Source organism: Oncorhynchus masou, chromosome 24 (assembly GCF_036934945.1).
Source record: "Oncorhynchus masou masou isolate Uvic2021 chromosome 24, UVic_Omas_1.1, whole genome shotgun sequence".
NCBI classification, from domain to species: Eukaryota; Metazoa; Chordata; class Actinopteri; order Salmoniformes; family Salmonidae; genus Oncorhynchus; species Oncorhynchus masou.
Window position 1 is genome coordinate 18130821 of NC_088235.1, and position 13209 is coordinate 18144029.

The following is a 13209-nucleotide window of genomic DNA, read 5'->3' on the forward strand; positions in this document are numbered from 1 at the left end:
AGAAGGCGTTGCGTCAATGTAGGTATATTCGCGCACTAGAATGGTTGTTCTAGGTACCACCAGCGGGTGTCGCTTCAACCAAACTCAAAAGTGAACAAGACCATAAACAGATTCGAGCAGTTTCATGCTGCTTCTAGACTAAATATTATGCTGTTCAACCAAACCAGTATGCTAGGTTTCTGGGGTATAACAAAACAATAATTTAGCTGAATGCATTATTAGGCTATGAATGCGTTATTGCGCAGTAACATGTTTGTTTGGCGTATACCTGCTCCACTCCCTTGATGTTTTCCTATTAATTAATGTAACGGGACAAAGGCATTACAGCATATATTAATAATGGGGAGTTGATTTGGCCTAATGAAAATAATTCCATCCTAAGGCTAAATGGCAAAGCACCCCCTTTACCCGCAAATAAAGTTTACAAACTCACTAATCAACTTCTGCAATGACTTGCTGTAAATTGATCGCTGTCACTGTATAATAATAGCTCCCCCGACATAAGAACTCCCATAGCAATAGTTTTGTTCCACCCCATGAACTCAAAGATAGTTGCCTGCTCTATTCTGCCGTCTGAGTCTGGGGATCGCGTCACAGCCTATGAGAAGGACAGAACATTGGAGAGAGTGACGCAAATGTGTTGTCGAGCGGTGGGAGGGATTATTCTCACATGATCCATTTAATCGCTTTTCAAAGTCTAGGAGTCGTCAATTAGGGTTAGGTAGTAGATTTAGGTTCACTATCATCATAGCCCATCTAAAAGCGCACGGCACCGCATCCCAACGGTCGCTCTGCACCACAACGCGCTTCTGACGAGCAGGGTCTTCCATCCCATCCTGAGTCCACCAACTGCCAGTTCAGTTGAGCAAACTGCAGAGGAGCGTCGGAAATCGGAGTGGATTTCGTTGGTTTTCTATTATTTAAACACCTGACTAAATTCCACTAAAACTCGGACATCATCCAACATCAATTCAGTTGGATTTAAAGTTATGGCACTATCAGTGCTGCGCAGCAGTTTGCTTTTGCTATGCGTGACAGCTATCCATACTTGCCATGGTGGCGGACAGGTTAGTAGCCTACACATTACCATATGTGGACAAGTGCATGGTAACATTAGGCTACATGCTTACAACATGTTTAGAGATTAATGATGTTGAAGAATATGTCGGTGGAAAAGTGTTGCACAAATTATACTGAACAAAATGAAAACGCAAAATGCAACAAGTTCAAAGAGTTTACTGAGTTACAGTTCATAGAAGGAAATCAGTCAATTAAAATAAATACATTAAACCCTAATCTATGAATTTCAAATGACTGGGGAGGGGTGCAGCCATGGGTGTGCTTGGGGGGGGGGGGGGGGGGGGCACAGGCCCACCCCTTGGGAGCCAGGTTCAGACAATCAGAATACATTTTTCCCCACAAAAAAACCCACATTTTATTTGTCACATGCTCCGAATACAACAAGTGTAGACCTTACATTGAAATGCTTACGTACAAGCCCTTAACCAACGATGCAGTTCAATAAATAGAGTTGAGGAACTATTTACTTAATAAACTAAAGTAAAACAAATCTAATACAAAGTAACATAATACAATAACAATAACGAGGCTATATACAAGGGGTACTGGTGCCGAGTCAATGTGCGGGGGTACAGTGACCATGCATAGATAAAAAAGGCTTTATTACCGACAAATACTGCTCAGCACTGAACGATGCCTGACAGGCAGTCCCGTCTCCCAGGCGGTGCAACTCCCAAGACCACAGCCAATCACATGCAAGCCACAACGCAGCTTGGTTAGTCTTGTGAGCGAACTAGCTAGCTAGTGAATTAGGCTCCCTGCAATAAGCCTTACCTATGAAACAGCCTACAAGGCAGCATCCTGACATTATCTCGAAAACACAACTTTTGATTATGTCGTGATCAAGAGAGAAAAATAATTTGTGGTTCTTAACACAAGGGTCTTTTTTATTTGTATTCATATGCGCTCTCTGGACTTCCATACTCATCACAACTCTTTATGTTAGGGTCAGAAAAGTAGGCTACATTAACATACCTAGACCTGTATAAATATGTGTTGCAAGTGTTTTGTTAACTGTAAACTTAGTTCTTCATGTTCTGCCTCAGACAAAACAACCCATAACTTGGGATTGCTATCCATGTGTAACCGATGTGAAATGGCTAGCTAGTTAGCGGTGGTGCGCACTTACAGTGTTTCAATCGGTGACTTCACTCACTCTGAGACCTTGAAGAAGTTGTTCCCCTTGCTCTGCGGCTTTTGTGACGTGATGGGTAACGATGCTTCGAGGGTGACTGTTGTCGATGGTTTGAGCCAAGGTAGGGGCGAGGAGAGGGACGGAAGCTAAACTGTTACACATGTTCTGTTTCCAGGTTCAGCCATGATTTGAGCTTGTCGCCTACTATTATTATCAATGTCCTCATCAGAAATGAGGAAGGACTGTGCTTACAGGATGACACAAATGTCCCATTGAGTGTGGTAAATTACCCATTGAAAGTTTATAAGAGGGAAGCCATGATCACTGACTCTTGGATTCATTTTGGCGTCTTTGGCCAGGAGTCTAAAACAATCCATTTGGATATGAGTCTACTGTTCATATTGTTGTGTGTGTGTGTGTTGTGTATGTGTGTTGTGTGGGGATGTGTGATGTGTGGGTATGTGTGTGTTGTATGGTTATGTGTGTGTACGTGTGTGTGTGTGTGTCTGTGTGGGGGTTGTGTGTGTGTGTGTGTGTTGCTAGGATGAATATGAGTCCACTACTGTGTCAGCTGTTGGCATTCCCCTTTAGCCAATGGGGGAAGAGATGTCAAAGAAAATAGGAGGGGATTGAAGTATAGGACTCTTGGGCAGTCCACCTCTGAGAACCCTTAGAAATTGGATGCAGATTGGAGTTTTCTTTATTCCATCTTGTTCTAAGGGCAGCTCTGCCTCAAGGGCAGAAACACATGTGACCAGTTAAGGTTAGGTAAGTGTCATTTCAAGTATGTAAGGTATGGCTTCACCTGACATTATGCTTTTCTACAGACTTGTTATTATTATTGAAAAGGATTAGCAAACTGCCATTTCACTGTTCTCTGAGCCTTTGGAATGGGCTTATCTGTCAGTAAGTAGCCTGCTCTCAAATAGCTCACTGTTCATAGGCTCATTGCATCCAGGCTATGTGCTGAAACGGAATACAAAGCTGGTCCATTCAGTCATTGTTATCCAAGGAGTCTGTGGTTGTGTCCCAAATGGCACCCAATTACCTATATAGTGCATAACTTTGTATGGATTCTGATCAAAAGTAACTCACTATATAGGGAATAGGGTGTAATTTGGGAAGCAACCTGTGTCTCTCTTGCCATACAAAATATACAGAGGGCCAAGGTTCTGGACAGATGTCTGACTGATAGACATCTGCCAAACAGCTTTGGTCCAGCTGCTGTATGGTCTGCCACTGGAGAAGAAGAAAAAAGTGGAGAAGTGAGAAGGGATGAGAGAGGAGAGAGAGAGAGGCATGGCATCTTCTAACATGTTCCTTCAGGTGAGTACCAAGGCTGGAGGGCTAGCGGAGACAGCAGAGGCCAGAAGGGTTAACATGGGTTACTGACTGTATGGGATGAATCCAGGGTGTGACTTCTGAATCTTAATAAAACATATGACTTCTGAATCTTAATAAACAATATCATGACTTCTGAATCTTAATAAACAATATCATGACTTCTGAATCTTAATAAACAATATCATGACTTCTCTTAATAAACAATCATGACTTAATAAACAATATCATGACTTCTGAATCTTAATAAAAATATCATGACTTCTGAATCTTAATAAACAATATCATGACTTCTGAATCTTAATAAACAATATCATGACTTCTGAATCGTAATAAACAATATCATGACTTCTGAATCTTAATAAACAATATCATGACTTCTGAATCTTAATAAACAATATCATGACTTCTGAATCTTAATAAACAATACCATGACTTCTGAATTGTAATAAACAATATCATGACTTCTGAATCTTAATAAAACATATGACTTCTGAATCTTAATAAACAATATCATGACTTCTGAATCTTAATAAACAATATCATGACTTCTGAATCTTAATAAACAATATCATGACTTCTGAATCTTAATAAACAATATCATGACTTCTGAATCTTAATAAACAATATCATGACTTCTGAATCTTAATAAACAATATCATGACTTCTGAATCGTAATAAACAATATCATGACTTCTGAATCGTAATAAACAATATCATGACTTCTGAATCTTAATAAACAATATCATGACTTCTGAATCGTACTAAACAATATCATGACTCTTCTTAATAAACAATATCATGACTTCTGAATCTTAATAAACAATATCATGACTTCTGAATCGTAATAAACAATATCATGACTTCTGAATCTTAATAAACAATATCATGACTTCTGAATCTTAATAAACAATATCATGACTTCTGAATCTTAATAAACAATATCATGACTTCTGAATCTTAATAAACAATATCATGACTTCTGAATCTTAATAAACAATATCATGACTTCTGAATCTTAATAAACAATATCACTGACTTCTGACTTCTGAATCGTAATAAACAATATCATGACTTCTGAATCTTAATAAACGACATTCTGAATCTTAATAAACAATATCATGACTTCTGAATCGTAATAAACAATATCATGACTTCTATCATGATCTTAATCGTAAAAACAATATCATGACTTCTGAATCTTAATAAACAATATCATGACTTCTGAATCTTAATAAACAATATCATGACTTCTGAATCTTAATAAACAATATCATGACTTCTGAATCTTAATAAACAATATCATGACTTCTGCATCTTCCATAACCTGATGGCATGCCACAGTATAACAATAAAACAGTAATTATTACATTCCTGATTTTACATTGGTCTTGTTGGGAGTTAAGAACCTTGCAGCTGTGGATTTGTTTTTAAGTCTGAATTCATAACCACGTGGCCACATTATATAATAATAACAATACAAAGATATTCAGAACATGTTACTGGTCTTGTTGGAAACCCAGATACCTGTGCAGCTGTGGAATTGGATTGTGATTTGTTTTGGTAACGGTTGATGAAAATGCTAGGGAACACTGGCGGAATGTCAGCTTTTGTAACTACAGCCACCACAGAACCCACCCACCACCAGACATTCTAAAGTTCAATTTGGTTTGTGTCCCAAATGGCAACCTATTCCCTATATAGTGCACTACTTTAGACCAAGACCCATAGTGCTCTGGTCAAAATCCATTACATAGGGAATAGGGTGCCACTTGGGATGGAGACTTGGCGTTGATCGGGTGATGTCATTAAGTACCACAGCTGTCCTTTGCTTGTTAAATCATACCTGCCTCTACTCACATTTTATGATGATTACATGTACTGTGGATTTTATTGGAAGTTGTTATTTATTGTCGTTTTCTCTTTTTAATTATGTAGTAATACTGTCATATTGCAAATCATGGTTTATTTATATGCTTCCCATTAAATGGATATTAAACATGGCTGACTGTTATTTGACCAGTTATGTGTGACTTAGAAATAAGTTGTGGCTTGGTAAACTGAAAGCCAACATTCCAGAGTTTCTCATTTCCTGGTTACCGGTATGTACTACTGGTAAGTGCTTCTTGATTTACATATACACTTGAAGTCGGAAGTTTACATACACTTAGGTTGGAGTCATTGAAACTCATTTTTCAACCACTCCACAAATTTCTTGTTAACAAACTATAGTTTTTGCATGTCGTTTAGGACATCTACTTTGTATATGACACAAGTCATTTTTCCAACAATTGTTTACAGACAGATTATTTCAGTTATAATTCACTGTATCACAATTCCAGTGGGTCAGACATTTACATACACTAAGATGACTGTGCCTTTAAACAGCTTGGAAAGTTCCAGAAAATGACATGGCTTTAGAAGCTTCTGATTGGCTAATTTACATAATTTGAGTCAATTGGAGGTTTACCTGTGGATGTATTTCAAGGCCTACCTTCAAACTCAGAGACTCTTTGCTTGACATCATGGGAAAATCAAAAGAAATCAGCCAAGACCAAAAAAATTGTACTTTTTGGAGAAATGTCCTCTGGCCTGATGAAACAAAAATATAACTGTTTTGCCATAATGACCATCGTTATGCTTGGAGGAAAAGGGGGAGGCTTGCAAGCCGAAGAACACCATCCCAACCTTGAAGCACGGGGGTGGCAGCATCATGTTGCGGGGGTGCTTTGCTGCAGGAGGGACTGGTGCACTTCACAAAATAGATTGCATCATGAGGAGGAAAATTATGTGGATATATTGAAGCAACATCTCAAGACATCAGTCAGGAAGTTAAAGCTTTGTGACAAATGTGTCTTCCAAATGGACAATGACCCCAAGCATACTTCCAAAGTTGTGGCAAAACAGCTTAAGGACAACAAAGTCAAGGTATTGAAGTGGCCATCACAAAGCCCTGACCTGAAATCTTATGTAAAAAATTGTGGGCAGAACTGAAAGGTGTGTGCGGGCAAGGAGGCCTACAAACCTGACTCAGTTACACCAGCTCTGTCAGGAGGAATGGGCCAAAATTCACCCAACTTATTGTGGGAAGCTTGTGGAAGGCTACCCGAAACGTTTGACCCAAGTAAAACCATTTAAAGGCAATGCTACCAAATACTAATTAAGTGTATGTAAACTGCTGACCCACTGGGAATGTGATGAAAGAAATAAAAGCTGAAATAAATCATTCTCTCTACCATTATTCTGACATTTCACATTCTTTAAATAAAGTGGTGATCCTAACTGACTTAAGACACAGAATTTTTACTAGGATTAAATTTCAGGAATTGTGAAAAACTGAGGTTAAATGTATTTGGCTAAGGTGTATGGAAACTTCTGACTTCAACTGTAATTGGTATGTTGTTTTCATGTTTGACCAGTAATATATTTCTTTATTTTACAGAACTGCATGGACAGTTGTAAACTTTTCTGTTCTGCTATATTAACATATGTACTGTATGTCTCTGTCTCCAGAACTGCATGGACAAACACCAGTTGGTTGGTGTTCTCCGTCAGATGGAGAAGTTTCTGAAGGGACAGGAGATGAGATTCACAGAGGGACTACGCATCATGAAGTCCAAACTGGCAACCCTACAGAACTCTGTGTCCAAGCTACCGCAGGCCGATCAGTCGGCTGGTGAGTAGACAGAGAGAATGACCATTCTCCACCACTCTGCCGCACCTGACATGAAGGTCTTCTATAGCTATGTAGAGATCTGGGACCAGTCTAGGTGTTCTTGTCGCTGTCTTGCTCTCTCTAAACAAGATTAATCAATAGAGGAGAAAACTGGAGCTAATTGAAGGAGATTTTGGAAATGCTTCTTTAATATTGAAAACAGAAATCTACTTCGATTGACCTTCAATTTTCTTCACTTTTCGTCTCTTTTGAAGCACCTTGGTTAGAGAGAAAGGCCACCTAGTCTGCTCCTGGCCTGTTCCACTTCCATTGTCTTCAAGAGTGTCTGAATGTTCTCCTCTCTACTGTGGAGACATAACATTCTAACCAGAGGGGAAGGGGAGGAGTGTTAGAGAAAGACAGTAGTGTATGGTCTACCATCATTGGGTTTTGGGGAAATTATGGTATTGTTTACTACATGGTAATGTGCCTTTATACAATCCAAATCTCCCCCTTCCTGGTGTTGTGATAAATACATCAACAAGACTCTTTTCTCTGTATATATCAATGATGTTGCTCTTGCTGCGGGCAATTCCCTGATCCACCTCTACGCAGACGACACCATTCTGTATACTTCCGGCCCGTCCTTGGACACTGTGCTATCTAACCTCCAAACGAGCTTCAATGCCATACAACACTCCTTCCGTGGCCTCCAACTGCTCTTAAACGCTAGTAAAACCAAATGCATGCTTTTCAACCGTTCGCTGCCTGCACCCGCACGCCCGACTAGCATCACCACCCTGGATGGTTCCGACCTAGAATATGTGGACATCTATAAGTACCTAGGTGTCTGGCTAGACTGTAAACTCTCCTTCCAGACTCATATCAAACATCTCCAATCTAAAATCAAATCTAGAGTAGGCTTTCTATTCCGCAACAAAGCCTCCTTCACTCACATGGCCAAACTCTTACCCTAGTTAAACTGACTATCCTACCGATCCTCGACTTCGGCGATGTCATCTACAAAATAGCTTCCAATACTCTACTCAGCAAACTGGATGCAGTTTATCACAGTGCCATCCGTTTTGTTACTAAAGCACCTTATACCACCCACCACTGAGACCTGTATGCTCTAGTCGGCTGGCCCTCGCTACATATTTGTCGCCAGACCCACTGGCTCCAGTTCATCCAGGTCAATCTAGGTAAAGCTCCGCCTTATCTCAGTTCACTGGTCACGATGGCAACACCCACCCGTAGCACGCGCTCCAGCAGGTGTATCTCACTGATCATCCCTCAAGCCAACACCACATTTGGCTGCCTTTCGTTCCAGTTCTCTGCTGCCTGTGACTGGAACGAATTGCAAAAATCGCTGAAGTTGGAGACTTTTATCTCCCTCACCAATTTCAAACATCTGCTATCTGAGCAGCTCACCGATCGCTGCAGCTGGTCATAGTCTATCGGTAAATAGCCCAACCAATTTTACCTACCTCATCCCCATACTGTTTCTATTTATTTACTTTTCTGCTTTTTTGCACACCAATATCTCTACCTGTACATGACCATTTTATCATTTATCACTCCAGTGTTAATCTGCAAAATTGTAATTAATCGCCTACCTCCTCATGCCTTTTGCACACAATGTATATAGACTCTCTTTTTTTCTACTGTGTTATTGACTTGTTAATTGTTTACTCCATGTGGAACTCTGTGTTGTCTGTTCACACTGCTATGCTTTATCTTGGCCAGGTCGCAGTTGCAAATGAGAACTTGTTCTCAACTCGCCTACCTGGTTAAATAAATGTGAAATAAAATAAAATAAATAAAAAAGGAGACACATTTTAAAGTTCAAGTTTACCACTGAAACCCAAGCTTCTACATACCACTCAAGGGCATCCGAACTCTCTTTGACCTGCTTTTGGCCCTTTAGCACATACACCTCAGGAAGTGCATTGGGTCAATGTGAGATGCGTTGATCTTATGGTGGTTGTGTGTTTGTCCAGTTTACCACCCCGTCCCTTTGGTTCAACTTTTTCTTCTCCAGACAACTAGTTAGGCTATCATCAGGTGCTTCTTTCAGAGCCAGTTCTATTCTGTTTCATTTAAGTATATACTATCCTGTTCTATTTAAGTATATACTATCTTGTTCTATTTAAGTATATACTATGGTATTCTATTTAAGTATATACTATGCTGTTCTATTTAAGTATATACTATGCTGTTCTATCCTGTTCTATTTTAGTATATACTATGCTGTTCTGTTCTGTTTTTTTTTAAAGTATATATATCCTGCTCTATTTAAGGGGCGGCAGGGTAGCCTAGTGGTTAGAGTGGTGGACTAGTAACCGGAAGGTTGCAAGCTCAAACCCCCGAGCTAACAAGGTACAAATCTGTCGTTCTGCCCCTGAACAGGCAGTTAACCCACTGTCATTGAAAATAAGAATTTGTACTTAACTGACTTGCCTGGTTAAATAAAGGTAAAATAAAAAAGTATATACTATGCTGTTCTATTCTGTTTTATTTAAGTATATACTATCCTGTTCTATTTAAGTATATACTATCCTGTTCTATTCTGTTATATTTATGTATATACTATGCTGTACTATTCTGTTCTATTGTGAAAACTGGTGAAATTAGTTATTCATCAGCGCTAGACTGAGGAGACTGTCTGTCTGTATGTTTCTCTCGCTCAATAAAATTTCTATTTTTATTGGCATGGGAACATATGTTTACATTGTCAAAGCAAGTGAAATAGATAATAAACAAAAGTGAAAAACTATTATCTTAACGTTTACTGTTAATTTTCTTTATTGTTTATTTCACTTTCTCTCACTCGTCCTCTCTTGAAATTACTTTACTTTAAGCTCATAGGCTGTACTGTACTAGTCAAACATCTTTATTTTAATAACTTATCAAATTGTATTTGTCACATGTGCCGATAACAACAGGTTTAGACCTTACAGTGAAATGCTTACTTACAAGCCCTTAACCAACAATGCTTTAAGAAGTTAAGAAAAACAAATAAAAATAACTATTTGGTAAAAAAATAAAAATGAAAATAATTAAACAGCAGCAGTAAAATAACAAGCGAGGCTGTATACAGGGGGTACCGGTACAGAGTCAGTGTGTGGGGGCACTGGTTAGTTGAGGTAATTGAGGTAATATGTACATGTACAGTGGCTTGCGAAAGTTTTCACCCCCTTTGGCATTTTTCCAATTTCATTGCCTTACAACCTGGAATTAAAATTGATTTTTGGGGCGAATGTATCATTTGATTTACACAACATGCCTACCACTTTGAAGATGCAAAATAGTTTTTCTTGTGAAACAAAACAAGGAACTACACAAAAAAACTGAAAACTATTCACCTCCCCAAAGTCAATACTTTGTAGAGACACATTTTGCAGCAAATACAGCTGCAAGTCTCTTGGGGAATGTCTCTATAAGCTTGGCACATCTAGCCACTGGGATTTTTTTCCCAATCTTCAAGGCAAAACTGCTCCAGCTCCTTCAAGTTGGATGGGTAACGCTGGTGTACAGCAATCTTTAAGTCATACCACAGATTCTCAATTGGATTGAGGTCTGGGATTTGACTAAGCCGTTCCAAGATGTTTAAATGTTTCCCCTTAAACCACTCCAGTGTTGCTTTAGCAGTATAATTAGGGTCATTGTCCTACTGGAAGGTGAATCTCCGTCCCCATCTCAAATCTCTGGAAGACTGAAACAGGTTTCCTTCGAGAATTTCTGTGTATTTAGCACCATTCATCATTCCTTGGATTCTGACCAGTTTCCCCAGTCCCTGCCGATGAAACACATCCCTACAGCATGATGCTGCCACCACCATGCTTCCCTGTAGGGATGTTGTTCTCGGGGTGATGAGAGGTGTTGTGTTTGCTCCAGACATAGTGTTTTCTTTGATGGCCAAAAAGCTCAATTTTAGTCTCATCTAGCCAGAGTACCTTCTTCCATATGTTTGGGGAGTCTCTCATATGCCTTTTGGCGAACACCAAACGTGTTTGCTTATTTTTTCCTTTAAGCAATGGCTTTTGTCTGGCCACTCTTCCGTAAAGCCCAGCTCTGCAGAGTATACGGTTTAAAGTGGTCCTATGAACAGATACTCCAATCTCCACTGTGGAGCTTTGCAGCTCCTTCAGGGTTATCTTTGGTCTCTTTGTTGCCTCTGATTAATGCCCTCCTTGCCTGGTCTGTGAGTTTTGGTGGGCGGCCCTCTCTTAGCAGGTTTGTTGTGGTGCCATATTCTTTCCATTTTTTAATAATGGATTTAATGGTACTCTGTGGGATGTTCAAAGTTTCAGTATCTTTTTATAACCCAACCCTTATATGTACTTCTCCACAACTTTGTCCCTGACCTGTTTGGAGAGCTCCTTGGTCTTCACGGTACCACTTGCTTGGTGGTGCCCCTTGCTTAGTGGTGTTGCAGACTCTGGGGCCTTTCAGAACAGGTGTATATATACTGAGATCATGTGACACTTAGATTGCACAAAGGTGGACTTTATTGAACTAATTATGTGACTCCTGAAGGTAATTGGTTGCACCAGATCTTAGCAGAGGGTGTGAATACATACTGTATGCACGCACCACTTTTCTGTTTTTATTTTTTACAATTTCTTGAAACAAGTTATTTTTTTTAATTTCACTTCACCAATTTGGACTATTTTGTGTATGTCCAATACAGGAAATCCAAATAAAAATGTATTTCAATTACAGGTGATAATGCAATGAAATGGCAGAAACGCCAAGGGGGATGAATACTGTTGCAAGGCACTGTAAGCAGAGTTAAAGTGACTATGCATACATTATAAACAGAGAGTAGCAGCAGCGTAAAAGAGGGATCTGGGTAGCCGGTTGATTAGCGGTTCAGGAGTCTTATGGCTTGGGGGTAGAATCTGTTAAGAAGCCTTTTGGACCTAGACTTGGCACTCCGGTACTGCTTGCCGTGCGGTAGCAGAGAAAACAGTCTATGACTAGGGTGGCTGGAGTCTTGGACCATTTTTAGGGCCTTGCTCTGACACCGCCTGATATAGAGGTCCTGGATGGCAGGAAGCTTAGCTGTACGCACTACCCTCTGTAGTGCCTTGAGGTTGGTGGCCGATTAGTTGCCATACCAGTGATGGCTGTACTGTACTAGAAGGCAAAGCTCTTTATTTTAATAACTCGTAAGCTATACTGTACTAGAAGTCAGACATCTTTATTTGAATAGATTTAGAAAAGCAGCACATACTGATGTAATTACATGAACACCTTGGCTGTTAATTCTGGACAATTGTGTGCTGCCTTTGTATTATTGATGCCATTATTTGTAGTAGCTTGTCTCAATAAAATTCTTTTTTTTTCATAACTATTTGAAGTTTTATTTGTTATAGAGCTGGTATTGTTGGATGAAACGAGGCATTTAGTGTCTGCGTATGTCCACAGACACTAAATACCACAGTATGCTGGGTGCACGACTCCGTATGCATACATGTGACAATCCTCTCTCTCCTTCTCTCTCTCTCCCTGCCCCTCCCTTCCTCTTCTTTCTTTCCCTCCCTCCGTCCCTCCCCTCTCTCTCTCAGCTCCGTCCGTTTGCCCCTCCCTGGAAGCCCCTGTCCACGGGAGGAAGTTTGGCTCCAAGTATTTCATCGGTCATGAGGTCCATTTTACCTGTGCCCATGGTTACCACCTGGTGGGCCCCGAGACACGTGTGTGTCAGGAGAACGGGAGTTGGAGCGGTGTCAACACCATCTGTAAAGGTAAAGGTACAGTACTGTTGGTCTGTTTGTCCAAACAGATAATATAGACAAACACACATCACTTTAGGTAATGCTGGGCTGAGGAAATCATGAAGAGATGGACTGGCACACACTGCTCCACCATACCTCTATTTGGCCAGTAACTTAATAAATGTTTCAATGTGTCTGTCCACCTGATACCAGAGCCCATCTCACTCTTTAGATTGCAGTTTCCACCAACACAACCTTTTGTCAGTGTGTTGTTTTGC

General features: G+C 40.0%; 1 protein-coding gene across 1 annotated transcript in view; it reads left to right on the forward strand.

Moving 5' to 3' along the window:
* Positions 1-613: 613 nt before the first annotated feature.
* The window catches only part of LOC135511563 (fibulin-7-like), a 33815-nt gene continuing 21219 nt past the window's right edge, over positions 614-13209 (forward strand). The window contains 3 exon segments of the mRNA XM_064933049.1: positions 614-1067; positions 7070-7232; positions 12785-12961. Of these exon segments, the coding sequence (XP_064789121.1) occupies positions 990-1067; positions 7070-7232; positions 12785-12961 (418 nt within the window). The 5' untranslated portion in view covers positions 614-989.